The sequence below is a fragment of the Aspergillus homomorphus genome, assembly GCF_003184865.1.
Source record: "Aspergillus homomorphus CBS 101889 unplaced genomic scaffold BO97scaffold_27, whole genome shotgun sequence".
In the NCBI taxonomy this organism is placed as follows: Eukaryota; Fungi; Ascomycota; class Eurotiomycetes; order Eurotiales; family Aspergillaceae; genus Aspergillus; species Aspergillus homomorphus.
In genome coordinates, this window is record NW_020291913.1 from 59,616 (window position 1) to 86,017 (window position 26,402).

The 26,402-nt window shown below is 54.3% G+C and overlaps 8 protein-coding genes across 8 annotated transcripts; 2 read left to right on the top strand and 6 right to left on the bottom strand.

The window, feature by feature from the left end:
- Positions 1-370: 370 nt before the first annotated feature.
- Positions 371-3,465, bottom strand: chsC (chitin synthase C; the record flags this gene model as incomplete). The annotated part of the gene is made up of 7 exons (XM_025691894.1): positions 371-508; positions 566-1,211; positions 1,272-1,455; positions 1,515-2,361; positions 2,472-2,833; positions 2,894-3,293; positions 3,379-3,465. 7 exons carry the CDS (start codon positions 3,463-3,465, stop codon positions 371-373), a joined length of 2,664 nt encoding a protein of 887 aa, XP_025549829.1.
- Positions 3,466-6,756: 3,291 nt separating this feature from the next.
- On the bottom strand, positions 6,757-7,655 carry BO97DRAFT_406702 (DUF3431 domain-containing protein; the record flags this gene model as incomplete). The annotated part of the gene is made up of 1 exon (XM_025695467.1): positions 6,757-7,655. The coding sequence occupies one exon, from the start codon at positions 7,653-7,655 to the stop codon at positions 6,879-6,881; it is 777 nt and encodes a 258-aa protein (XP_025549830.1). The 3' UTR covers positions 6,757-6,878.
- A 494-nt stretch (positions 7,656-8,149) lies between these two features.
- BO97DRAFT_444415 (uncharacterized protein) lies at positions 8,150-8,934 on the bottom strand. The gene is made up of 2 exons (XM_025698459.1): positions 8,693-8,934; positions 8,150-8,616 (listed from the first exon to the last, which is right to left on the bottom strand). The coding sequence occupies exons 1-2, from the start codon at positions 8,859-8,861 to the stop codon at positions 8,378-8,380; spliced, it is 408 nt and encodes a 135-aa protein (XP_025549831.1). The 5' UTR covers positions 8,862-8,934; the 3' UTR covers positions 8,150-8,377.
- BO97DRAFT_117153 (uncharacterized protein) lies at positions 8,893-9,475 on the top strand. Its single transcript, XM_025689952.1, has one exon. It carries the CDS (start codon positions 8,988-8,990, stop codon positions 9,279-9,281), a length of 294 nt encoding a protein of 97 aa, XP_025549832.1. The 5' UTR covers positions 8,893-8,987; the 3' UTR covers positions 9,282-9,475.
- A 262-nt stretch (positions 9,476-9,737) lies between these two features.
- On the bottom strand, positions 9,738-10,329 carry BO97DRAFT_117132 (uncharacterized protein). Its single transcript, XM_025689951.1, has one exon. It carries the CDS (start codon positions 10,296-10,298, stop codon positions 9,798-9,800), a length of 501 nt encoding a protein of 166 aa, XP_025549833.1. The 5' UTR covers positions 10,299-10,329; the 3' UTR covers positions 9,738-9,797.
- A 77-nt stretch (positions 10,330-10,406) lies between these two features.
- BO97DRAFT_406704 (udp-glucose 4-epimerase) lies at positions 10,407-12,473 on the bottom strand. Its single transcript, XM_025695468.1, has one exon. It carries the CDS (start codon positions 12,123-12,125, stop codon positions 10,638-10,640), a length of 1,488 nt encoding a protein of 495 aa, XP_025549834.1. The 5' UTR covers positions 12,126-12,473; the 3' UTR covers positions 10,407-10,637.
- A 737-nt stretch (positions 12,474-13,210) lies between these two features.
- BO97DRAFT_471498 (spherulation-specific family 4 protein) lies at positions 13,211-16,627 on the bottom strand. The gene is made up of 5 exons (XM_025700047.1): positions 16,264-16,627; positions 15,839-16,190; positions 15,537-15,766; positions 13,858-14,212; positions 13,211-13,587 (listed from the first exon to the last, which is right to left on the bottom strand). Exons 1-5 carry the CDS (start codon positions 16,467-16,469, stop codon positions 13,261-13,263), a joined length of 1,470 nt encoding a protein of 489 aa, XP_025549835.1. The 5' UTR covers positions 16,470-16,627; the 3' UTR covers positions 13,211-13,260.
- Positions 16,628-17,233: 606 nt separating this feature from the next.
- On the top strand, positions 17,234-26,372 carry BO97DRAFT_393563 (glycosyltransferase family 4 protein). Its single transcript, XM_025693934.1, has 8 exons — positions 17,234-17,445; positions 17,507-17,596; positions 17,659-20,481; positions 20,529-22,928; positions 22,991-24,755; positions 24,811-25,270; positions 25,332-25,542; positions 25,603-26,372. Exons 1-8 carry the CDS (start codon positions 17,374-17,376, stop codon positions 26,236-26,238), a joined length of 8,457 nt encoding a protein of 2,818 aa, XP_025549836.1. The 5' UTR covers positions 17,234-17,373; the 3' UTR covers positions 26,239-26,372.
- The last annotated feature ends 30 nt before the right edge of the window (positions 26,373-26,402 follow it).

A 26,402-nucleotide genomic window follows, 5' to 3' on the forward strand; every position in this document is an offset into this window, starting at 1 on the left:
CTTATCTTTTCTTCGCTGGTTGGATACTTCTAATGTGCGCGTATGGCAATCTACCAGGATACCAGTATCAGTCATAAGCTCTATTTCAACTATCTAAATAAATGCTATCCAAATCAATCACCCCACACCTCTCACTCGAAAAGAAAAAATCGCTCTATTATTGTCATTGCATGAGAATCGAACAGAATGGAAGAATGATCAACACTTGAAGAAAGTCCAGTAAATATACATCCTAATGCAAGGCGACGCGCTGGAAAACGCGACATTATAGGATCATAATTGCTTCCGTCTTCACGCCATCACACACCCGTATTGATGAGGACAAACGATCGACGGATGACGCTGCCTGAGAACGAACCTCGCAGGTAAATCAGCGACGAGACACGCAGCAGAGGATACCGGAGCGGCCGAGGAAGTAAAGCGATCCGATAAAGCGGAACAGCGAGAGACCCGCCGTGATCCAGAGAATGACTTCGAAATACCACGACGTGCGGGTGGTGGAGGTGTTCTGTGAACCATCAAGTCAGCAATCGATAACCCAAAAAAATCAAGAGCGGAAACTCACAGTCAGACACATCTTATCGACACCGGTGCTGGTGATCAGCAGCGACACGAGCAGGTTACTGAACACCCACAGGCAAACCAGCATGGTACGGAAGTTCTTGTAGGCGTCGTCCAGACTCTTGCCGCTCTCTTCCTCAGGTTCGATCCACGGCTCCAACGCGCGCTTGACCGTCGATTCGAACTGGCTGTCGATATCCGCTTGCGGTTTGTCAATTTCTTCGATGAAGTTCTGCTTGCCGTCGTCGTCCTTCTGGGTTTGAGCCGACGGCAACGCTTCGGCTTTATCGGATCCCTTGGTACCCCACGAGACGTCGTGCCAGTTGCAGAAGGCGTACACCATCAGAATGTTGATACCAGTGGTCATACCCATGAAGTAGGCCCATGAACTGGTCAGAATGTGCCAGGGGTCCATGTAGAGGATACTGGCGATGATGTAGATGCCGTAGGTCGAGACGAGGGCAATCAGCACGATACCACCGCCTGATGAACTGAAAAACGATGCTAAGAAATCGCTCAGACTCTCGTTGATTTGGAGGTTGAACAATCCGCTGCTGAAGGCACCAACAACCAGGTAGAATGACAGGACCAGAACATAAATCTGGACGATCGAGAAGTACATAAACGAAAGGGTGTAAGGAACAACGGTTCTAAATTGCGCGTCAGCATTGAAAGTGGACTGGGGAAGTCAAAAGCCGATTCCCACTTACCCTTTCGGCCGGTTACCCAGGGCCAAGATGAACTGCAGCGCAAGAACCCAGATATAACCATACTTGACGAAGTTGTTGATGATCGGCGACGCTTCGTTTCCCCAAGGCCATCCCTTGTTGCCGTTGTGCGAGCTAGGCGTACCCACCAAATCCATGATAACGGAACTGGTCAACCAGTAAGACGCTGCAGAACATGTCAGTATCGTTCTGTCGATGCGGCAGAGGCTATGCGGCGACACGTACCGAGAGAGAACCAGGTCATGATAAGCTGAATGACGTTATAGATCATCTGAAGATGCAGGAAGAAGAGACGAATGATGCTGTGACCGCTACGATAGATCCGACCGAAATGCATGAGCGAATACAGACCGGCAGCGAAGGAACCGTTCAGCCAACGTCTTCTTTGACTGATAAATTCTGCCGCGCCTTCCGGAACGTCCGTCTCACCCTTGGATGCCTTCACGTAACTCAGATGCCACTTGAAACCAGCCTTGGCCACCAGTTCGAAGCAGAGAATACGATCCTCGGCCAAGAACATGTTCTTCTTGAAGATATTCATACCGTCAATACCCTTCTTACCGAGGCGTTTTGACAGGGTGTGGTCTCCATGGAAGTACTGCTCCAACGGACGGCCCATGATCGCGCGGTAGCGGTATGCAGAAAAGGCACCAGGCAACACACTGACATAACCGAACGCACTTTCAAGGGGTTTGTCCAAGATATTAGAGATTTTGTACTCGAAGTTTTGAGCAGCAACCAGCGGATTCAGGACCTTCCGCCATCCCTGACCCAGCATTGCATGGATCTCACCGCAGGAACCACCAAGGGTCTTATCGTTGTAAAAGGCTTCCCATAGTGCCAGCAGCGATTTCGGGCCGGGTTTCGTACCAGCGTCGAGCAGAATAACAACTTCCGGGTTCAGGATTCGACTGAAAGCATTAAACAGCCAGCGGTGGGAGTTGATCTTCTTGCTGTTCTTTTGCTTCAAGCAGAAGATCATCTGCACCGGGGGCAAATTGGTCGACTCATTGCCCTGGGGCCGGATCAATTGTTGGGTGGGGGTGACCGACAATTGCGTGGTGTATTCGAACTGTGATTGTCAGTAATTCTTGCCTTCTTCACTCGGATCTGAGACAGGAACGGGTCCGCCCGCCCGTGCCGAAAGGCGGTGCGGTGCGGTGCGGTCGCAAACCAACTCACCACATGAGCCACCGTCTCCCGTCCGTCAACGTCCTTCTTCATCACTCCATCCTGGAAGATACCGATCGTCGCCAACACATCCAGCGTGTTCTTGTCGCATGGATCGATACCATCGAAGACGAGACAGACGACAATTTTCTGCCACGCCGGTCCGCCCTTGTTCCAGAACTCCGACTTCTTTAAGTTGACGATGTCGCGAATATTCTGCATCACACCGTGGAGGGTACGCGCCGTCAAGACCTTATCTTCGTTATAGTACGTGATCGCGATGAGCAATTCCGTATGCCGGTTGTAGATCGCGGGTCGGAGATTGTAACCGTTCCGCAGTGTGAACTCGTCAGGATCGCACGTGGCCGCCGTGTCTGGAGATGATCGCCGTCAGCTCAATCCTCGTTACCTCCGCGTTATCTGAGTGCACCTACACCGCATGTGTGTGAATTCCTCCGCAAACGCCTCTTCCGCATCTCGGTATTGGGGTTGGATCGCGTTCTGAATGGCACTCGGGACAGGATAATCAACACTCAGGACCGAACCCTGCACCAGGTTGATCTTTCTGGTTGCGGCACGGCGGAGAGCGCCCGCGCGACTGCCGGCCTGGGAAGCGGGTTTTTCGGTGGTGGATCGGGCATCGTAGATGTCACTCGACTCGGATTCTTGATAAGGGGGCGTGGCGAAGACGGTCGCTCCGGGGTCGTGTAGCGTATACCGACGCAGCGAGTCGGTCGACATGGCGGGGTCTTCGAAGGGACCGCCGTAGTGGCTCGAGGGGTTGCGCTGCAGCAGCGATTCTTCCTGCTCATCGTGCTCGTTGGTGTGATACGGCTGTTGCTGTTGGGAATTAGGCACAACGGACGGTCGCAAGGGCTGGTGGACCTTGATCTCCCTCGACCACAGACAGAAGACTCACATTGTGGGTGGGAGATGCGTGAGAGAAGTAACTGCTCTCACTGTCTTGGGGCGAGTGGCTCCCGTAGTGATTTCCTGGCGTACCCATCTTGACAACTGGAAGGTGGGAAGCCTCTGAGGGATGGGATGTCTGGACAATTGCTTTTGAACAAGCAAAGGTTAAAGGAGACTAATGAACTGCAGAGGGGCAGTCCAGACAGGGACAGCAGGCCACCAAAAATAACACTTAATCAAAAGAAGAAGGATAAAAATAAAACCAGAAGTTCTTTCTGGGCGAAGGGGAAATGAGATTACAAAGGCCAGCAACGGTACCACGCAACGCCAATGCTCTGGAATTGGATGGGGGCCGAGATAAACCGACATTTCTCGCGAGTGGATACGTTCCCAGAAACTATATATAGGGGGCAAGGACAGAGTGCTACGGGCCGAAGCAAAAGGGAGGCTGAGGTCCCAGGAAGTCAATGTCTAAGCCTTGAGATGGGACGGCTGTGGCGATCTCATTCGACGAGGAGGAGCAGTAATCCATATATTACACCTGGGTTTTCAAGGTTGGTGTTGGTGGATTGGAAGGCGATACAGGCGACAAGAACTGAGCCCCTCACAGTCAGCATTGGCAGTCATCCAGGAGAGCAAAATCTGGTTTGGCCCGCGGTCAGGACGCATGACTGGGGGGTTGGCGGTGCGCAGCAAATTGAGTGCCATGCTCCCAGCTGATGGGTTTCTGTCAGTGGTGCATCCGAGGAGAGATCTCTGTCGTCAGCTACTGGGGATCCACAGGAGTAAAAATCCTTTTCCGGGGCACAGGGGGCACAAAAACACCATGCGATGGTTCGACCACATTTAAGAGCAAGCCATTGCCCTGGAACGAAGACAATGGTTGATACAAGATTGCACAGCTGCGACAACCCTGAGCTGACGCGGTGAAGACGCCATTCTGTCTGCGTTGCGAGTCTGCGTAGAACGATGCGAACGACTATCCAAATGCGCCAGGAGATCACCTTCATCGAGAAAATTCGTCGGCAGGTCAGAGGTTCCGGATCGACTGCGGTGGAGGATGAGCCAGCCGGGGAACGCCCATTGGCCGGACACAATGAGGATGCCTTCTACTTTCCAGTACTAGACTAATGTCGGCGATTTAGCAAAACAGACTATCGTAGTTAAGACCGCGTGTGGTTCTCACGGGTGGTTCCGATAGAAGCCAGTTGGAAGGCGGAATGAATGCCAAAAGGCTGTGGACGCGCAGGCTGTGGGGTCCGGGCCGAGGGAATCTCCGGTCAAGCGAGGCAGGACTGCTGACTATTGGTGGACGACCGATGTCGGCCAGACGTTAACGCTGACGCCCCACAGGCGGAGGCTCTTTAGTCCCAACTAGTCATCCACGCAAATTTCCATTTCCGGACGGAGCTTCGACCTTCCACATGGAAAGGGGTGAAACTCAATGCAATGCGCGAAGAAAGGGGAGAGCAGGAAAAGGAGAGGGTGGGGGGAGGGAGAGAAAAGAAGAGACATGAACGAGAACATCCTTGTGAGAATTCAGTCGTCCAGCAGCAATCAATGTGGTTGCAACTTCGTCTCGAGGCATGCGCGATGAATACAATCAGATCATGTTCTCGCAGGATAGAAGAAAATCACGCATGACAGCCACACAACAACTCCCACTTTGAGGCTTTGATGCACCATTCCTCGCCTGTCCGCCAATCACCATCCGTATCGGTTCATCATCGGAGTCAGGCACAGGGCAACACGACCATGGGTATCCGCAGATACCACCCGTGGAAGCAATGCCACAAAGGACGTACTCCGGATGGGATCCCTTCTTTATATAGAGCACATTCTACGTACTCTGTATTGGTGCCGGCCTGTCGTCCAGGAGTTCCTGTTCCGACCGTACTGTCAGCTCAACGGGAATTTTGCGGTGGTCTTGGTGTGCCAGTGCCGAGAGGTGGTAGACTGATGGATTGGTTCAACCAAAGTCCGACCAGTTCGGCTCCACTCGTCTGCGGATCATCGAGCGCCATAGCGCGCCATCACTGACAATGTCTCATGCATATTCCGACATGAAGGTTGTTGATATGCTTGTGTGCTGCAGAGCATATCTCACTCATCGCAGTATATGCAACCGGTTGGAACGGACTATTTAAGGGCTGCTTTGGTGGACAGCACACCTTTGTGGCCAGGGGAAAAGTCAGGTCCGTCGGATATACTTATTGCCCGCGACGTCGAGTCTGAGACACTGGCATCCACTGGGGCTGAGTGGAATGAGCATCGAATTCAGACAGCGACAATTGGTACGATTGCCGGGCTGCCGTCCACTATCAATCCACTCTTCGAGGCAGGTGTTTGAGATCCAGCAGTTAACGCCGATAGACCGGAGGTGTGCATCTCGTTGGTTTCGCAATATTCGACTGGAGTTGCGGGAGTGCTGGACTCATTTTGACCGACTGCGATAGGTTAGATATGTAATGATGTGGCTCGTCGTATCCTAGATTCTGTATCTAAATTCCATTAGCATCGCTGTCAGGGCCGTAGGACGCTCCATCACCAAGACAGAACAAGGATGCGTAAGGCGATACTCACGCCGGACCGAAATCAAGGTCGCGACTGGCTGCAACCCTGTCTCATCTCGAATCCCAGCTTGGAGGGGGTGTATGACGCAGCTCTCCGCGTCACTAGCAACTAGTCCATGCTCGCTCGAAACCGCCCCAGTGTCTTGGAGTTAGCGCTCTCGATGATTCAAGCCTCGTGTCAGAATTCGACATTTCTGCTTGGATTGAAAATTTAGAGCCATCCAACAGTTGTCCACGCTGTGCGAGAACATGTCGAATCGATTAACAGAGCTCATATCATGATGTTGTTGTTGATGGCAGGAACGATGGGGACGAGTGTTGATCCCGAGCTCCGGCCGTGCAGGGCTGGCCAATCATAGCAGTGTCTGGTGCTCATCCGCTTAGTCATTAGAGACTGACAGCTTGCATGACGTGGTGTTGTTTCTCAGGCTGTAAGGCAATCTTTGTAGGCCTGAGGCAACAAAAGACCCCTCGTGCTGCCTCATTAAGTAATGCTTCTAACCTTAAATACCTTAAATCCTTGAATAACGAGACTACGGACTACAAGAGCCTAACCAGAGAGTATACATTGATGGCGTCCAACCACCATATCGCCTTGTGATTGATGTTGCTGTTGCCAGAACACCATAGGTTGCTCGCGCCGCTGTTTATATATGCCGCTGTACCGGCGGTTTCAGTGCAAACAACAACACACTACAGCGCGACGACAGCGGACGTCTCGCGGACATCTTCAAGCTCAAACGACAGGTCGGATTGATCCCACTATACAAATACCGCATCTAACAAGCAAGACTATATGCTAATCTATATCTAACCCTTGCACGCCCGAGACCGACCGAATATCAATCACCCGAACCAGCAGGTACTCGGACAGAGCCTTGAACACCATGTTCAAATACTATACAACGCCAACAAACCACCACTATCCTGGAATTCATCCCCTCATCACCCTCTCCGGAACCTTGAACTCCGGCGGCACGATATACTCCCCCTTACAAGTCCCGACCGAGCACCTCTCCAACCCGCATCGCCCGTACAACCGACAATAACACTCCTGCGCATTGGGGCAGGCCACGCGATTCAAGCGATCGAGATCCACCATACCGGGTGCAAGCTCCCCCTCAGGCCGCACGGCACTGTGCTTGACGAACAGGATATGCCAGATATACGAGAGGATGCGGCCGGCGACGCGGTCGTCGGCGGGGGCGGCGGAGTTCTTACGGCCGGGGCGCGGGTTCATGCCGTCCAGCAACCACTGGCGGAGGGCGACGTACTCGTCGCGCGAGTGCTGCCAGGCGTTGGGGCGGGCGACGACGAACTGGGCGCAGCACTGGGCGCGGACGGGGTCGTTGCGGCCGAGAAGGGCGTGGACGTCGCGGGGATCATGGCCGAAGAGCGCGGCCAGCGCGCGCGGCAGCGCTACGTCCGAGGCCATGCGCGCGCTCCACGGCTCCAGCACCGACTGCAGCTGCAGCTCCAGGCTGCCCTGCGCCGGCTGCGTCGCCGGGCAGGTGCCCACACTCCAGTCGCAGCGCAGGTTGTGGTACCCCCACGGCTGCAGCGCCGCGCTCATGTTCAGCGCCCCCAGCAGCGCCGCGTTGTCGTACTCTCCGTGGTCGTTGTGCCACGCCCACCGTGACCCGTGCACGAACACCATCCCCGCCGCCGGTAGCTGGTCGTAGTTGTCGATCAGGAACGTCAGATACCCCATCGCCTCATGGCCGCGGTTGGCCGGCACCTGGAGGTGCGTGGATTGCTTGTTCTGCGACACCGGCGCGTCCGCGGTGTAGATGCAGAGGTGGTACTGCTCGCGCAGCCCCTCCAGCCAGGCGGAGTCGTCGCTTGTGACGCGTGACACGACCAGCGCCGGCTTGTCGGTGGCGGCCAGCCCGGGACAGACCCCCCGGGCTTCTGGTAAACGGGTCGCCGTCGTCTGGTAGGTGACTTTTGTCCAGGCAAAAGTCCGCCCGGGAGTTGGCGGTTTGTTGAGGAACAGGATCAGGCCGAGGATGCCGATGAACAGGGCCAGTTGGATGACGCTCTTGCGCGTGCGGCGTCGCATCGTGACGGTCTTACAGCACAGCAGGCTAGAGACCAGAGCGATGGTTATCGGGTGTGGTCTGGCACTGCATCATTGGTGCTTGTTTGACTGAAGCGTTTCTGAATCAGTTCGAAATCAGTGCTTATTAATCTAGAGCCACTTTTCTAGCCCCGCAGCGACCCGATAGGCGCGACTCGCGGGGCCATCGCTACAGGGTCTTTGAAAATTGGATTTCATTGTTTCATGGAAGTCATAACTGATGGACGGTCGTGTATAGAACCAGCCGCAGGTCAAAATTTGGTTCCTCCCACGTGGGGTGACATTCCGCATCCCGCAATGCATCCCGCAAGGGATGAAATGTGCAGTGTCAGACAGTATCGGGCCCGCCCTTCTCAGAACGCCGGGAATGCAGCAAAATACACCTTGTAATACGCCATCTTCCACTCGCCCTCCTGCTTGAGCAAACCCATGATGCCACACCACTCGGGCGTCACACTGCGCCCGTCCTTGAGGTTGTAGGTGACGGTGCCTCGCGCCAGAAAGGTGTTGTTGCCCAGCGGATTGACCGACGCCACGTAGTGGCTGCGACTAGCGACGTAGTCCCAGGTGGATGCAAATAGGCGGATCAAGCCTAGATTATCGGCGACCACAAGTCAGCTACATCCGTGCTTATGAGAGGGCTGCGAGTCGGCGTACGCCGAACATACCTGGTCGATCCGACACGCCGTGCTCGCCCATCTGCACGACCGCGTCGTGGGTGAAGAAGTCGGCGATGGTCTCGACGGCCCCGTCCGTGTCTACGGTCGAGTAGTAGGCCTGGATCCACTGTTTGACGGTGACATCGTCGAAGGACTCGGGATAGGTAGGTTGATGCATGGGGCGGTCCAGCTGCGCTGGCGAACAGCAGGGGGGGGGGGTGGAATAGCGTGGGAAAGAAAGTCTTCTGAGGGCTTCGGCTGTTGGACACTCCAACGAGGACAAGTGAGGGGTTAATGCGAGCGCATGTGCATCGGCCCCGGGCTTCTTATGGCTGTCTGCTCGCTCTTGGTTAGCGGATTGCTTGTTCGCGGCCCAGCCAAGCCAGAGCAAGAAGTGAAGATCATGCCCATTAGCAGAGTCGCAGTGTCTGGCCGATGTGACGGCTCATGCAGCCGTGCAGTGGTGGTGGACTTGGCTGCTCGTTTAGCGCCTGCGATTCCCGATCGGGGTTCGTCCGCGGCGCTTGATTTAAGATTGAAGCGGCAACCTCTAGCGATGAGATCTGGCTGGTGCTCCGTACGGATAGCGGCAAGGTGAGTTGGGAACGAGAGAGAATCGCTATCGGGACTTGCGATCCCGAATCTCAGCTTCACCAGCTTGCTGACAGGCGCCGCCCTGTCCACTCGGCCGCCACCTTCCCTTCGAACAGTGAGTGCCCAAATGCCGCCGTTAGCTGTCGACCTCAAATCGGGGACGAATGGTCGATAGGCTCAGATGCTCAGGGAGCAGCAAAATGGCTCCTCGCTTAGAGGTAAGTCTCGCCCAAGCATCAAGAGTCCGCCGTCCTAGGAAAGAGGCGCGCGAACCAGTCGCTTTAGCACCATCACAGGCGACCTCGCAGCATTGGAAGGAGACAGAGTATCGCTCAGCTCGCCTAGCCTTATCAAGCGCAATGCTGTCAGCTCATCAGAACCCGACCCGCCGTTCACGATGACATTGTCGATCTGAGGAATATTCTCCGGTCACATTCCCAAGCGGAGCGATCGGCGACGATCACCACGATGTCCGTACACTACAAGCATATTGGTGGTTACCCTCTGTCATAGTAATGCACTACCAAAATTGTAGGCAAGGCCCTTCACAACCACCGCTACGGAAAGTACCAAGATGCAGCCTGGTCAACCCGGCACCAACAACGCACACGCCATCAGCACCAGCCGTCAGACGCCACATTGCAGATAGTCGCGCGATAGCGACACCCCGAGAAAAGGGATGACGAAACCAGAATGGTGACGCAATGACCCAACTAGCGAAGCCTACCTCGCGAGCCCAGCGCGCACGCAGACACTGACTTCGGACCTCTAACGCCCACCGGCCCTGTCCAAAGCGAGTTGCTAAATTTGTCCAACATATCGGTAAGATGAGCGGCAATTCGAAACATGACCAATGCGGGCGGGAATCTTCTTCCGAGTGAGAAACCTTCCTGACTGGATAATACGAGCCGAGCCCGTCTGCAGGGTTTCCTTTGTTGTTGCGGGCCCGGGATGCGGTTGGGTTTGCAATTGCACTGGGAGGCTGTTGTGTTACCTTCAGCACATGCTTGGGCAGACACATGACGTTTTGGTGAGGGTCGGTACCAATCGGTCGGTTGCTATGTTTATCTCTTTCTCTTGCTCTATGTTGCTGATTCGTTTGATAGTTACAAAGAACTGTATTAAGTATGGTATATTACTATCCAGTCAGGTATGTACCGGTACCAACATCATGAACAAAGGGGAAAGAAGTAATTATAAGCGACAGGCAAACAGAACCCACAAAAGAAAGAAACGAAGCATTGCGACTGACAGCTCGACGCCACCAATCGCGAGCTTTGGCCGGAATTCTCCTCCCCCTGCATTTCCTCCAATGGCCGACCTCCTCAGCCCTAATCCAACATCAGCCACACACGGGCTCTCACAGTCCCCCCGCCTTTCCGTCTCGTAGATGACGCCACAAGTCGTGGCAGGCATCCTGCAACGACCGCTCCGCCTTCCAGCCCAGCTCGACAGCAGCACGGTCAGCGATGGCGACACACGATTCCACATCGCCCGGCCGGCGGCCGGCCGTGCGGCGCGGGATTGCCCGTTGACTGACAGTCTCCATTGCGGCGACGACCTCAGCGACAGAGTGGCCGCAGCCGGTGCCTAGGTTGAACGTGCGGAAGGACTCGACGACGCGGCCCTCCTGCGCCGCGGTCAGGGCGGCGATGTGGCCGCGCGCCACGTCCGAGACGTGGATGAAGTCGCGGATCGCCGTCCCGTCCGGCGTTGTCCAGTCGTCCCCGTAGATGGAGAGCTCCAGAAGCTCCCCCGTCAGCACCTTCACCACCACCGGCACCAGGTTCGATGGTGTACCCCGCGGGTCCTCGGCCAGGAGTCCCGACGCATCGCACCCGACCGGGTTGAAGTAACGGAGCCCCAGGATCGTCCAGGAGGGATCCGAGGCCGCGAGGTCGGACAGAATGGCCTCGCCGAAGAACTTCGTCCGGCCGTATGGGTTCGTGATTCCCGTGCAGCCTTGCTCGACGGCCATGAGCTGTCCGTCCGGCGCGCAGTAGGTCTCTGGTCGGTGCACGCAGTGCTCCTCGCGGAGGGTGGGGTGGGTCGCCGACTGGGTCCCGTAGACGTTGGCGGACGAGGAGAAGATGAAGGTCTTGATGTGGTGCTGGTCTAGCAGGGCTACGAAGTCCACGAGCCCGCTGATGTTGTTCTGGTAGTATTTGAGGGGGTTGCGCAGACTGTCGTGCACCTCCTTGTAGGCCGCGAAGTGGATCACTCCCGTGATGTTAGAGCGCGGCGTGGAATCTGGGTCTTGTGTAGTGTGGGCGGCCAAGAGAGCGCGCATCGCTGGCGTGTCGCGATAGTCCATACATGCCAATTCCGCCTGCGGACAGGGTCCGCCCTCGCGCTCGTAGTGTTGCTTGGCCGCCTGCAGGATGCGCTCGAACACCTCCCGGTAGCTGTTGCTCAGGTTGTCCACCAGGAGCACGTTGTAGCCCGTCTTCAGCAGCTCCAGCGCCGTATGGCTGCCAATGTAGCCCAGTCCGCCGGTGACCAGGATGTATTGTGCGGCCGCGTTGACAGGAGGCAGCGCGGCCAGGGCCAAGTCGAAACAATCATAGTCGCGCTCCGTCTCCGGCGTGGACGGGGCCGAGAACAAAGGAGTGGGTAGAGGGGAGCTGCCCTCGGACGGTGGGCAGGAGAGAGTCATCACAGCGAGCGACAATGACAGGAAGGAATTACGGAGGAGAATTGGCGAGGGACACCTACATAGACCAAGACCGGGTGGGAAGCAGAGGGTAACTGTAGGCGGAGCGTCTGTCCCATCATCTATACATCCCCTTTCGGCATTCGGTAGGCCCGCGATAGGGACGAGCCCAGCCCTTCGCCAGCATGATTTCATCGCCGAGTCATTGAGTCAACACTAGCGAGCGTCCAGCGGGAGACCGGCGCAGGTCTGGATTTTTCCTGGCTCGAAATTAATACCGACAGGGGCAGTAGTAGTATAGAACCAGCGTGGGTTCCTGGGGCATGCACTACTGCTTCCAGGGCAGGGGGGTGAATGTCCGGTCTTGGGAAAGAGATGGGGCAAGTGGAGGGATCCAGAGACACCCACTCATGGACAACCACGGTGCCTGAGTGAATACTCCGGCTTAACATCTCTAATGGGTGGTCGTGGGCAATTCGATCACTTCCATTGAGTCAATGGGATCCCGGCCATGGCCAAAAATAGGGCATTGGTGCCGAGTCTCAGCCTCTGGGTGGCGGACGAGGTGAAGTCCGTGGCGGCAAATTCAATGGGAGTATAGACTTTGACTGAGATGATGGCATCGCATTCTACACCCGCATCGCAAGCGGCTTTAACTGCATTAGGGTGACCTCCATTCTTCCTCAGAGGGGCCCGAAGTGGTTCCATACCCCCAATTAGCTCCACTGGGAGGGAGAGATTGGAGACCAACGACGGGTCGAGAGGAACAGTCCAGACTGCGCAGAGGGCTCCACTGGGATGAGATAGATTGAGGCGAGATGTGAAAGAAATAGAACACGACATGACCTAATGCAGGCAAGACAAAGGGAAACTTGACAGAGCGAAGACAACAGACATCGCCATCCCTAGGCACTGTAGCCCTGTGTCTCACTGATGCAGCGACAACTCATCGTGATGGAGAGAGGGTGTGTCAATGGTCGAATGTGAGGTGTGCCTGCGTCCTTCGTCGCGCAACATGACGTGCTGCAATGCCGTTGCAGCGAATACATACATTACGGTGGACTTGGTTTTGTCGATGTATCGTCGCTAACGGGCCGGACCAAGAAGTAAAAATTTGACCCATGCCGAACGGGCTCCATCAGACTCCATCAGCACTAAAGCTTAGACATCCGAGCTACTGCGTTTTGGGCGAAGCGAGTTTGGGGTTGGAGAAAAAAATTGAAAATGGTGGCTCATGGCTGAGAAATAGATACTGAATCCCGCGGTTTGCTGGATAGTCTCTCCACCAGTTCATGCTAATACAGTACTATCTATCTATCTATCTATCTATCTACTGGTCGGCCTGGGCCAACTGCAGGGCCTCCATCATCATCCCCCAACTCTGAGGTCCGAAGCGCTCGTAAAAGTCGCCTGCAATCTCGGTGACGAAGATGTAGGCCGCACGATGGCGCAGATCGTGCACCAAAGGCCGGACCTCGTCGCGCGGCACCTCACTAATCATGTAGCCGCATCGGAGCCGGTCATAGTCAAAGCGAGCTAGGTACTGCTGCACTTCATCGGTGCGATAGCGAGGATAGGGCTCTTCGCAAACGAGGATGAGATCCGGGCTCGGGTCGGTCAGGTTAGGATCAGGCGGCGTGCCCGGATTGTGGACAACCTGTCAGCGCGGGCGGAGACTGATCAGAAAATAGACAGGAATGTCAAATGTAACATAAGAATTGATGCGAGCAAAAGTACGAAGGGAGAAGATGGCGAGGGAGGGAAGAGAATCCGACTTATTCGTCTGGTTTCAGAGATAAGACAAATGACAGACCGTGATGGAGGACCGTGCCACCCGGGTCAATACTACTGTGTTGGGAACAGGTATACTGTACAAACAAACAACAAAACAATAACAACAACAACAACGAGCAGAATAGATGCTTACCAATCGATCCCCAAGGATGCCCTCCACCGACTTGACATACTCGTGCAGCTTCTGTAAGTACTCGGCTCGCTCGGGGGAGTGATGGTTGGGGGTCTCATCCACCATGATTCCCCCCAGCCCTAACCCTGGTCGCTCGTCGGTCGCCCACTGCGCATAGCGATCAATCTCTGCCAGCGTCTCGGGCAGAGGCTTTCGGCAGTAATCGATACGGATATAGCCGATGAGATAGACGTTCGGGTAACTGTTCAGGCGGGCCACTTCGCGTGCATAATTCGAATCGGGAGAAGGTAAGTCGCCAGGGCCACTGTTGGGGTTGATGATCACCAAGAATTCAAGATCGGGATGGGTCTCAATCCTGGATCGGTAGTCAGAGTGGATATCCTCCCAGATTGTACCAGACTTCCGAGCCAGGTACCGCCAGGAACTCAGCCGGCAGCGAAAAAGCAACCAAGGAAAAATCGATTCATCATGACATAACCTGTACCATGTACCAGACTATGCTAACCAGAGGAACAGAGGCACAACAAAAGAAATCAGAAATCAAGGAGCTGGTCAAAACAAGGCGGGTGGCTGGAGCAGCGGCGTCTAGGCGAAGGTGTTAAGGAAAAACGGAGGAAACTTTACGCGTCATAAAGTGGATCCCAACTCTTGGGCGTCAACGGATAGATGTACAAAGGTACCAGGACACCGGCTCTGGGGAGGAGCGTGGGCGACATGGTTGGTAGAGAGAAGGGGAGGAGGGGATGGGGATGCAGGAGAAGACGCCGGCGTGGTGCAGTAGTAGGAAGCAAATGAGTAATCCAGTGCTAGTAGACCAGGGTTGGTGATGATGCTCCCAGTTTGGCTTCTTATAGACTGATTATTAGACTAGTTAATGGACGCGATTACGAGAAAGGAAGGAGAGAAGAGGAGAAGAGGGGAGCAGGAAAATCGGAAACTCGGAAATTAGGAAAATAGGAAATTAGGAAGTTAGGAAAATCGGAGAATTGGAGATTACTGGAAACTAGGAGGAAATTTCCTGCACCGGGGCTGAACCAGGCAAGGACAACGTGGTCGAGGATGAGAACCTTGGGAGGGAGAGAGAGAGAGTGAGAGAGAGTGAAAAGCTTTTCAGCCTGGCTGTCAGCCAAGACTCGGCACTCAACCACCACTATTGCAGATACCAGGCAGCCACCAGCACAACCATGACAATGACCAGGTCAGCACAACATGAACTACACTCAATTGATCAATCAATCATTGAAATTTGGTGAATTACTGATAATCTCTGCAGAGGACCGTGCTAGTGCCTGGTTAGTCCGCTCATTAGCACGCTTGGTTCCTGTCGTGCCTTGGCCAGAACCTGCCAATCTCACTCTTTCGCTCCTCAACGAAACAACAGTCCCCGTCAGACCATTCAATCCGACCAATTCAATCAATCCCATCCAAGCTTTCCACTCCCTTGTCCAGCCTATCTGTCACCAATCACCACTACCGGACGCCTCCCGTCTCCCAAGGCTGTGGTGGACCTCGTCTAGTGCCGCCGCTGGTCAGCGCGCGCGGGATCGATCGACACGCTCACTCTCCACTCCGGCTCTCAAATGATTGATCCATCAAATCAACTCGGCATCAGGTCGATAATTGTGGCCCCCGCTGGATCAAAACTCTCATAGTAATTTTCCGCCAACGTGGTCAGGAACAGATATTTGGCCCTGAGACTCAATTGGTCGACCAAGTCCCGCAGCGTACTGTTCCCCATCTCGGGGACCGAGTGCAGCATGTAGCTGAACCCGCTCCGGTCGCTGGCCAGCGCATTCAACTTGCCCTTCTGCGTGTGGTAATCATTGTACGAACTCTCGAACACCACGGTGACGTCGGTCGTGTTGGAGTCATAGCGACCATCTGGGATAGTCCCGGGATTGTGGATGACCTGAGGGTTGGGGGCGTTAGTGGATGCATCTCCATCACCCAAACCTGGTTCCCCCCCTGGGTGCATGCTTACCAGTCGTTCCCCCTGCAGCCCGGTCGAGTTCTTCACCACCGCGGAGATGGTATTCATATACTCGACCTTGTCCGCCGCGTAGTCGTAGGGCGCTTCGTCGAAGAATATCCCATCCATGGCAAGCTGGGCCGACTGGTTCGCCCACCCGGCGTAGGTTGATACATCCGCCAGTACTGAAGAGATGTTGCGGGTCGCGTACGCGGTTCGCACGTACCCTACTCGTCGCACATTCGCATAGCTCGCCAGGCGCTCTACCTCGGTGCTGTATGCCTCGTTGGGATACGTGGTATTGCCGGGTCCACTGGACGGGTTGATGATCACCGTAAAGTTTAGATCCGGCCGTTCAGTGATTCTGGGGTCCGTCAATGAGGGTCTGCATCTAGAAGACTGGAAGGGAAAAAAACAGTAACACCGGCTACACTCACTCCTTATACAGGGGACTCCAGGTGCTGGAATTGGTGGGGTAAATGTACAGAGGGTAGAGCACATTGATCTTCTTCGCGTGGTGCTTCTTCCGCGTCAAAATGACCGCACAGGGCACGACAATGACCACAATCACCACTACGGCCACCGCTATGGCAATGGCGATGCACCAGGGCCGCCGCGGGCGACTAAGATTGGGGCGAGCCATTCATGCACCAGCTAGCCAGAAGCGTGGGGGGATTGAAACGGAAGTACAGGAGCAAAGGACTCAAAGGGAACTGGCTTCAAGGCCGTAGTCGTAGCTAAGAGAGGCAAGGAGATGGCACACCACGAAGGTTATAACAATATGATGAGAATCAGAGCCAGTCCAGCGTGGTCTGGACGGGTTCCGACAATTGAAATCGAATGGCGAAATTTCTTTGTAGGCGAAGGCCATGGTTCTGTTCTCGGCGTTACCTGTGCGGTGTAGGCGGCCATGGCATCCAAACATCCAACTGAGACATCCCATCGCAACCGCTCGATCGCAGTGGCTAGTATTCTTAGGGTTAAAGACGTGACACGGGAACGCAAAGGACGATGAGAGACCCGTATTTTTGAGTCAGACCTGCAGTCCACCTATTGTTAGCGTTCTTTGGGAGCCACGCCACTAGTCTGGCGCAGGAGGAGATTTGTTGGCATCAGCACTGGGGAGGAAATAAATGGGTCTCCCGAACCAGATCCAGTCGACACTTGGAAATTACCCAAAAGGAAAGAAATAAAACAAAAATAAAAACAAGAAATCAATAGGATAACCGGAAAAAGGCAAAATATTGTTCTGCTCAAAATACAGTACGCTACAATTTTCAGTCAAACAAGCCAGTCTTTAGACCCTGCTCGTTGCGGCGACGCCGCCATAGATAGCCAGCCATGTATCTGCTATAAATAGGGAATATTAAAGTATTAGAGAGGCTGACACTCTCCCTCCCCTGGTAACTCGTGAGGATCCGCGGGCTGTAGTGATTACATTCGTTTGATCGGCCTTCATATAGAGCCGTCGCAGCTATTAGTCCACAGTGTCCCCTTTGCGGTGGAAGAAGAGCATATGCCTGGCGTTTGACGCTGCCTCTTTCACCATGGCAGGACCCGAGTACCTGGGCCTCGATGCCGTAGGATGGGATCGGATGACATCGACCTGGTGGGACAAGGTGAGTGGTCACTGATGGTCGCGACAAACTCTGAAGCTTTCCCCTGACATCGGATGCGCAGGTCCTAGCATTCTGTTTACTAGCCACCATCGTTCTTGGTTCACTCTTTATTCTGGGTTACATTGGAAGGAAACTATATGGAATCTGGCGGGTAGGTGCTCTTTGTTCACTCCTGGTCTCTGGTCCAGGGCAACCCTGATCACCCTCACTTAGAAGCGTCATCAACTCTCCGAGGTACCGGGTACCATTGTCCGGTACTTCGATCAGCTCAAGACTGAAAATTCTTCCGTGCCCTTGTCCGAGAAATCGGCCAAACGCGACCTCAAATCTTTCGGAGTCTTCCTGGGGAATTTCTCCAACCCTCCCACCCAAGCGGAGGCACAACTGCTTTCGCGATGGGATGTTCTCGTTGTCGACCCCCTTCAGTCAGGCGTCTCGAATGCGCTCTCCGGCCACTGCACCTCGCCGCACGTTCTTGGCCGGCTCGACGTACAAAGGCTGGTGCCATCGGATGCGAGTCGCAGTAACGACGAGGTCATCCAAGCATTAACCACGGTGGTCCAAGCCCTGACGACCAATTTCCGACGGAACCCGGGATCCTCTTCTCCCTTCCACGGAGTGCTGTTGGCCGAGTTTCACGCGCACTTTCAGCCCGTGGTCCTGAACGAACTCGTCAAGTATATCAATCACCTTGGATTGGATGTGTGGCTCGAGCTGGCGCCACCGGAGTATTTGGGGGAGAAACAATGCCGGGAGGTCAACATGCAGCAGGTGCGCGGAATCGTCTACCGCAACGGCACCATCCTCCCCGATGGCGACCGACGCAACTATTGGCAGATGGCAGAAATGCGGGCAGCTATGCGTGTTGTCGCGGCACAGAAGGCTCGAGGTGACTCGACGTTGGCGATGTGGGACACAGTTAGTGAGGGAGTGGAGGTGTCGCACCACGTCCTGGGACGCACGTTCAAGTGGTGCAACTATAACAGTGCGATGATCTACATTGGACCCGAGACAGCCTTGACCAACGCGGAGATTGCCGTGGCTGAAACCGTGCGCCACGAACCTCTGGGCGCCATGATGTGGCTGAAACGTGGCGAGGTCCTCGAGGCACATGATGTGTGGCGCACCAACAACACCATCTCTCCCATGCCTGCCCAGAACGCTTCTTCTTCTTCTTCTTCCTTCGACTTCGACGCTCTCGACTCCTTCATTCCAGACCTCAAGGCAAAGCTCGCTCTGTCTGCCCCTTCATCCAGTTTGACCGTTGACAGCCCTGGTTTGACCGTTAAGGGCCTGGAATGGAATGTTCGCGACGAGAATCCACAGATCGATCCACTGTCAGTCTCTCCCGATGGAGCTACGTATACTGAACTCGGATGCTTCCATCTCGGCTTGGATTGTACCTCACAAAACATTACCGATGTGCTCGAGACACAGCGTCATCTGCGAGACTTGGACCTGCTCGAACGCCTCAAGCCGGAACAACTTCGTGCCATCGCTGCATCAATCCGCACCCTCCAAAAGGCGCAGGACATCCATCCCGGCCTCTCTGATGCCATTGCCGCCACCAAGGAACTGGTCGACCTACTAAATGTCAGCAGAGGTGATGACAATGATCGTCTCCGAGTCTACGTCGGCTTGCACTCGGGCTTTCGGACACGTCTAGGCACTCAGATCTGGGGTTTACTCGACCTTGATCCCCACATTGGCATGCTGAATCTCTATGTCAATGGTAAAACCCTGGATCGTACCGGGACCATCCTGCACGCCTATCTCTCAGGCCGCGGATTTAGCCGCACCCAGTGTTTGATGGCGGAGATGGCCTTGGCCGCTCAGAACCGCACGCTCTCCGAAGACTGGGATATTCCTCAACGGTTTGTCGATGACATCGAACAGCTCACTCCGGCGGAAAACCTCGCCTGGCATCGACGGTTGGCTGCATCTCAGTGCTCGGATTCTTTCATGCTGTGCGCGAAACTGCGGGCCTGCAGCGAATATCAACTCGTGGACGCGCCTTCCCATGCCCAACGCCGAGCTTTGAGCTCCAGCGCCTACCTCGATGGGGAAATCACCGCCGCAGAGCTCGTCGCCTCTCGCTTGACGTGGTACCAGGAGCAGGGCTGTTGGTCTCCAGATGCCGAACTTGCCACGGCACTCTTTTTGGAAGTTGATGCTCGTTTACCGCAGGTACTGGTTAACAACGAGGCGGATATCCTCGCAGTGCTCCAGGATGTGGTGCAAAACACTCTTCAGAAAGGTCGTATTGATGCGCGTGCGGACCTATTCGCCCTCTGCATTTTCTGCGCGTTCCGTCGCTTGGCATTGAATGAGATCTACTTGGAGGTCCTCGATCGGAACCCTCTGCCCAACCTAGACGCGGTGCAGGCTTCGTGCTTTACAGAGATGTATGCTTGTGGTGCGCGAACCGATATGTACTTTGACACGACACCCAAGCGACTTGGAAAGATTATCTGGAAATGGTACCGGGCGTACTATCACAAGTACCAGCCGCCTCAGCGGGAGGAAGCATTCACGGAGCTTCCCACTGCATACGCTTCCATGAATGTCGATCTCGACCCGAAGGGTGATCGAAGCAACGTTCCCTGGCATTATCGTTTTACATTTTTGGGGATCTTTGCGGTTCCAGCGCTCATCGATGTCACGATGCTCACCACTGTTGGTCGTGGTCTCTACCTCACCACGTACATGAGCGATCTTGACAAGACCTTGGCAACTACCGCCCTGATGTGCGCGCTGCTTGTCTGTGGTGGCTTTGGTAGTTGGATCAGCTCTGGTGGTAGCTATTATCTATATGCTATGGCGTTTCCCGCCATGAGCATGTTCGTTCTCACTCGTTTCGTCGCTGGTCTCGCGGTCGCTTTGGTCGGAGGAATCATCGCACTCATTGTTGTGGGTGTGATCAAAGGGTTTGCAGCTGGAATCTTGTTCTTCCTTTACTTCGTGATGTTGTCAACATACCTTATGACCCTGTCTGCGCTCTCCGTTTACCAGCTTCCAGGGTATTCCTTTCAGTCGGTAAGTTCACACACGCGAAGTGCTCAACCACGGCTAATATTCTTTAGGGACGAACTGTGATTATGACATGTATTCCTATCCTGTTCATTTCGCCCATCGTCACACTGTGGGTACATCGCGACTCGGTCATCTACCTCTGCTTCCTCTTTTTGTTCCTCGGTTCCCTACTGTTCGGTGCGCGGCGCGTCATGGGTCAATGGAACAACTGGTATCTCAATATTCCCACGGTGACCGACACCCAAATCGTGGAATGGTACCTACAAAAATGCGTTCCCCCTAGCGAGAGCCAAAGCGAGAAGGTCAAAGACTTCGGATCCAATGCACGCCAGGCTTTGTATAGCCGTGTCAAGAAAGAGCGGAAACGCCCCTTTTGGGCCAGGAAAACAACAGATCCGTTTGTCGCGAAGCTGGCTGGCGGCTACTCAGCGACTGTCTTTCTCTTAGGCTGGTACTGCCGTTACTCGCGCACGAAGATGCCTCTGCCCTACAGCCCGACCTGGAACCTGCAGTTAAGAGCTGCAGTGGATACTATGGGTGAGATGCAAAAGGGCCTCAAGCTTCATAGCGCCTTCTTGCATTGGCGTCATACCGGTGCGGACGTCTGGTGTGGTATTCTCTACTTCGTTGTCGCTCTTTCCGACAAGTGGAGTGCCCTCCTCACGGGCGAATCCATCGTTGGATTGTCCGCAGCAAACAGTGCCACGTATCGACTCACCGTTGGCTTCGCACTTGGCTACTACTTGCTGGGTGCGGTCATTCTTGACGCGGTTTCTCAACCTCTCTGGATATCGGTTACCAAGCGCAATCCTCAGCCTGTGTCATCGCTTGCTGCTCTCCATGAAGTATCGCTCACCGATGCCAATGCACGCCGGAGGCTGTACTGGAAGAACCTAATGAAGTTTTTCTTCCTGCACCTCTGGGGTGTAGCCATAACTCTTGCCATCATGTGGACATTCGAAATGACCAAGATCTCGGTCATCATGTTCTTGGCCTATGTTGGCTGCTACAGTGGCCTTCTCTGGTACCAATACAATCGGATCTTCAGCGGACCACATGTGGCCAGCGGGCTTGCTATCAGCGCTCTCATAGGATTAGTCGTGGGTATCATTCTTCACGAGGTTCTGCCTGCGTTCCAATACAGTAGTGTGATCGGTTTGGGCAGTGGAACCTGGGCGTGTGCTTTTTATTCCCTTTACAAAGCGGATATCGGCATGTCCTCGTTCAAGAGCTCCCCGGAGAAGGCCAGTGTCGTCAAGATCAAGGACACCTCGAGAACTCATGGCTTCAGCTCCCTGGAACCTTACCCTGATCTTTCTCAGTCTACGCTGTCTCAAATGTTTGACAATATCGGTCTACTTTCGAATGAGTTCCGGTACAAGCTCGATCCAACACTTCATCCTGGTGTGGAAGTCATCCAGATCCTCCGCTCCGATGAACCGAAGGCCAAACCCGTTCGCGCTGCGTTCCCTACTGCCACACAGATAGGCCACCGCGTGGCACAGCTTTGGGAGGACGGAGAGACGACAGTGGAACTAGTCTCAGCTGCCCACTTAATTCAACCAGAGCAAAAGGTTCGTGCTCTTTGTCGCCGGACGGGTGAGCGTCTCCATATCTACGTTGTTGTTGGCCCTGATCTTGTCGGCTACGACTGGGTTTCGGATATTAGACGCAACTGTCACGCCATCGCGGAGGCTGTAGTCCAAATGACCTGTGAATCTCGCCTTGGCCTGTCTCATGATCATGCCATGTTTGCTGAGTTCCTCACTGTCCAAGGCTTACCTGGCCATGAACTGGTTCTACCCGAAGGTATCAAACGTCAGCTTGAGAACAGCTCCGCGGAACGAACTCGTGTGCTGAACCACAGTTCCAAGACAATGCTCCGCCATTTGCTGCTTGGAATTGACTGCGATATTGAGTGGGACCTTCTGCCTCAGTACGCTAGATCATTTTTGCTGCGCAGATGCCTAGGGCAGTCATGTCGCCTCTCTTCACAGCAAACGGATTGGCTTGTGTCAAGAGCGAGTGCCGATGAACCTCTTGGTCTTGAAGAATACCTCGCTCGCTGGAATCTGGGTGCAACCCTGACTATATCAGTCAAGGGGTATGCAAAGGTACTGGAGGCTCAGCATCGGGGTCTCGAGCACGAGGGTTTTCTGAGCAATAGGTATGACAGACCCATCCGGGACATCCTCGCATTGAATGCAGAAGTGTCACATGTCGGAATGCGTGAGGCCTTCCGCATGTCACTTGCTCGGACTGTTCAGATTTGGAACTCGTGCATCAAATTCATGGTCATTGCTCTGGTTGCTGATCCCGAGTATCAACGAGAGCTCGAGTTTATGCTTCGAGGACAGCCTCTATTCTTCGCCTGGCCGGCAACCGTTGTTCTCACCGCTGTATGGCAATTCTGCAAGATGCTGCAGCGTATCATTATTCCATTGGTTCTGGTAAGACGAGCCCTCATTCTCTCCGTCGTGGGCCGTTTCATGGTGATACTGACTCCTCATAGGTGCACGGTCGGGATAAGGTCTCCACCCTGTATCGAAACATGCAAGGTTGGAAGACTGTCATTTATCAAAATCGTGTCGAGATGGAAAGCCTCAGTGGCATCTCCACTGGTTTCTTCCGCACCGAACCGGATGGCACACTCAAGCTTTACCAGTACACTGGAAGACATGACCAGGAGCCCAGCGACTACAAGAACCTAGTCGCTATCAATACGTATAGCGCTAAGTTACTGCTTCTGGGCCGACAAGAATATAGTGGCCAGGATCTGATCAATGAGTTCAAGTACGACTACGCTCAGCAGGGAAACAAGTCGCACGCCAAGCTGCCTATGCAACGGCAATGTATCCAAGGCAAACTGGAAGGACAGATTGTCCAATATGACAAGCGCGGATACATCACTTCTGGCTCTGCCATGCGGGGTGTCAACCCGATGGAGTTCAAGTTCTACTACCGCAAGGGTGCCAAGTTCGAAGACGAACTTCTACGCGCTGAGTATGAGCTGCCACATATGAAGATCAGGGTCGCTTGGTGTATGCCACCACCCAATCGTCCCGAACGCTTGGATAAATGGATCCCGTATCCCCGCGTGACGGATGCCACCTACGTGCAAGCCGAGGATCAGCACAGAGCTACGTGGACCTACGATCACAAGTTTCACCCTGTCATTGCCACAACACTCAACGGAGAGGATGTTTCCACCCCAGCCATGATCCACGAGGATTGGTTCCATGTGTTGGAGAAGCCAACCAAGTGCAGTTTCCTGGATGACAACCCACTTCTCTCCTTTTCCTCCGTGAAAGTGAGCCTTGTTTCGCGCTTGCTCGGAACCAACGTGAAGAAGTATCCGATTCCCACCTCGCGCGCTCGTACACATCTTTGGAAATCATGGAAAGCGAGCAAGGAGTTCGATGCTATTACCGCGCGGTGGTTGGATGAGATTCTGTTGCGTGCAGATCGAGTCCTTAAGCCTTACTGGCGTAATCGCGACTGGTGTAGGCTTGAAGTGGCCGGTGACTATCTCGACGCACGGGCTGATACAGTGCTGGCCCGAGTAGACATTGATCCGGAAATCAGCTCCTGGACACCCATCGCGTTCAAGATTGCAGACTTGTCGAGTTTCGGTGTGGGCGGCGAATCTCGCATCAACACCCGAACACTCTCTACCCAGATACAAGACAGCGACACTGAACTTCATGTTCTAGCCATGGACACCGGCACGTGGCCTAATGAGCCAGGTGGCGTGTCGGCTTGTAGACGAGACATGGTGAACGATCTTAAGGGTATTCGCTGGCACATTCTTGCGGAAGCAGCCAACGACTTTGGTGTACCAAGGTTTCAGATTGAGCGGAACGTGCAGTCACTGACAGTTCTGCCGCAATGGGGTCTTGATTTCCTGAACCCAACGCATGGCATGTTCCAGAACTACCTCGATTCGGAGGTGGTTCAGAAGATTTACGACACAAAGGTTGCAGACATTGAGCGGAACTTCATCCCTATCTTGGCTAGCCTGGTTCGTTGTGCTCGTACGGTCAACAAGACTCGCGCACACGTTGAGGAAGCCACAAAAGCCTTGGTCGATCTCAACACGTACTTCGAATCGTCGCGCAACTGGAACGATGTCTGGATGAGCGATACTGTCAAGCATGCTTGGCGTGAGCTCTGGTTGACTGAGGAAATGGATGGCGCGATTGCCGTCTCCGAGTGGTGGCACGCCGAACTGCCTACCCTGCAACAGCTCGATACGGCCCTCGATATGTGGCACCGCTGTGAGTATTACTCTACCTATTTGATTTGAGAAAGATGACACTGACCAACCACTAGATCTCTTCATCTTTTCTGTTCCTGTTCCCGACCGCATTCCAGACGTGTTTCAAGCGTCGCACCACTTCACGGGCGCTAACTACGGTGTCCTCTGCAAGGTCAAGCGCAAATGTGCACTCCATGTCTGGGATCACTGCGTCAGCTTCCGAGAGATGACTACCTTCCTATCTGCGGCTGTGTCTTTTGATTCGACTTTTGTCAACTCGACCTTGATTTCGCTGGGTCACTTGTCTTGCGTCCTCATTGAACATCATGCGGATGTCGTTCTCCCTTGCGCAGAGTACTTCAACCCCGGATGGGAGATTGAATTGGGAACATGCGAGGGTGTGTTGGAGCATCGTCGGGCATTCGCACGCAAGATCGATCCGGTCGTCAACGGTATCACGAACATGGAGAGATATAAGCCCATAGAGAAGATCAAGACGGAGACACCCACAGTTGTCATGTTGTCGCATATTCGGTAAGCAATGTTCCATCGCCCTGCTCTAGCACTAGTGAGATCATACTAATACGACATTCAGTTATGTCAAGGACATCAAGACGGCCATCATGGCCACGGATCTGATTGTCAATCAATGGGGATTCAAGGACTATCGCCTCCACATCTACGGAGACATGGAACGTGCGCCCGGATACGCCTCTGAATGCCAAGAAGTTATCGCCTCAAAGTCCTTGCGTGAACATGTTGTATTGAAGGGTTTGGGTAAGCCGGATGTGGTGCTTCAGGATGCTGTAAGTCATTCCCTCAGATATTCTCTTTTCATGTGGCCGTCACTAACCCACCTCTCTCAGTGGCTGTTCATGAACTCGTCGACCTCCGAAGGTCTACCGCTGGCCATGGGTGAGGCGGCTCTGACTGGAGCACCGGTGGTATGTACCGATGTCGGCGCATCATTCTGTGTGGTTGTCAACCGCGAGACCGGCAAACGATTCAGTGAGGTTGTTCCTCCCAACGATGCCTATTCCCTCGCATCTGCACAGATTCGTGTGATGGCTCTGCTTGGCGAATGGAGCCAGTTCGCCGAAGACCCTGAAGGCCTTGTCCCGCCCACGTTGGGCCTGCGCCCCTCTCCAGAGGAGGTGCAGGAGATCTCGAAGCGTATGTACGAAAAGCAGGAGCAGCGCCGCAAGTTCGGTATGCAAGGTCGCGACAACGTCTTGGCCAGTTTCTCCAGCCATCGGTACCTGCGCGAACACGAGCAGATGATGTGGTTGGGCAAGTACCAGAGCCTCAGCTACTTCGCTCACGGCCCGGCGTCTTCGAGTGGATCGAGTGGATTCTTCAAGGATGCCAAGGGGCAGGTGACGGTTGAACAGGTTCCGGATGCTCTGTTGCCTCCTACCCCTCCCTGGATGGGTGGTTCCAGGCGCACCCGTGGGAAACGTTTCGCAAGATTCAGTTCGACGAGCACACAGTCGCTCGCATAAGTGATCTCGTCACACAACGCTGGATTTGGGATAGAGTTGGAGTTTTCTCTATGTAGTGTGTTCTGTATATAGTGGACCACTTTTCCTCTACTTGGTCTTAGCTAGCATAATCTTAATGACTATTGTGTACCTGCAAGTTGTTTCGAGATTCGTGGATAAAATCT

What these genes read in the sequence shown, in the direction of transcription:
- BO97DRAFT_444415 (XM_025698459.1), bottom strand. Translation starts at nt 8,861, where the DNA reads ATGCATCAACCTACCTATCCCGAGTCCTTCGACGATGTCACCGTCAAA. An exon ending in CGGCGTGTCGGATCGACCAG is followed by an intron (nt 8,617 to 8,692) that starts GTATGTTCGGCG and finishes CCGATAATCTAG; the next exon opens with GCTTGATCCGCCTATTTGCA.
- BO97DRAFT_117153 (XM_025689952.1), top strand. Translation starts at nt 8,988, where the DNA reads ATGTGCATCGGCCCCGGGCTTCTTATGGCTGTCTGCTCGCTCTTGGTT.
- BO97DRAFT_117132 (XM_025689951.1), bottom strand. Translation starts at nt 10,298, where the DNA reads ATGTGTCTGCCCAAGCATGTGCTGAAGGTAACACAACAGCCTCCCAGT.
- BO97DRAFT_406704 (XM_025695468.1), bottom strand. Translation starts at nt 12,125, where the DNA reads ATGAAATCATGCTGGCGAAGGGCTGGGCTCGTCCCTATCGCGGGCCTA.
- BO97DRAFT_471498 (XM_025700047.1), bottom strand. Translation starts at nt 16,469, where the DNA reads ATGGCTCGCCCCAATCTTAGTCGCCCGCGGCGGCCCTGGTGCATCGCC. An exon ending in TGGAGTCCCCTGTATAAGGA is followed by an intron (nt 16,191 to 16,263) that starts GTGAGTGTAGCC and finishes GACGGACCCCAG; the next exon opens with AATCACTGAACGGCCGGATC. An exon ending in AGTCTCAGGGCCAAATATCT is followed by an intron (nt 14,213 to 15,536) that starts GTTCCTGACCAC and finishes CTACCGATCCAG; the next exon opens with GATTGAGACCCATCCCGATC.
- BO97DRAFT_393563 (XM_025693934.1), top strand. Translation starts at nt 17,374, where the DNA reads ATGGCAGGACCCGAGTACCTGGGCCTCGATGCCGTAGGATGGGATCGG. An exon ending in CAGGGTATTCCTTTCAGTCG is followed by an intron (nt 20,482 to 20,528) that starts GTAAGTTCACAC and finishes AATATTCTTTAG; the next exon opens with GGACGAACTGTGATTATGAC. An exon ending in TCATTATTCCATTGGTTCTG is followed by an intron (nt 22,929 to 22,990) that starts GTAAGACGAGCC and finishes GACTCCTCATAG; the next exon opens with GTGCACGGTCGGGATAAGGT.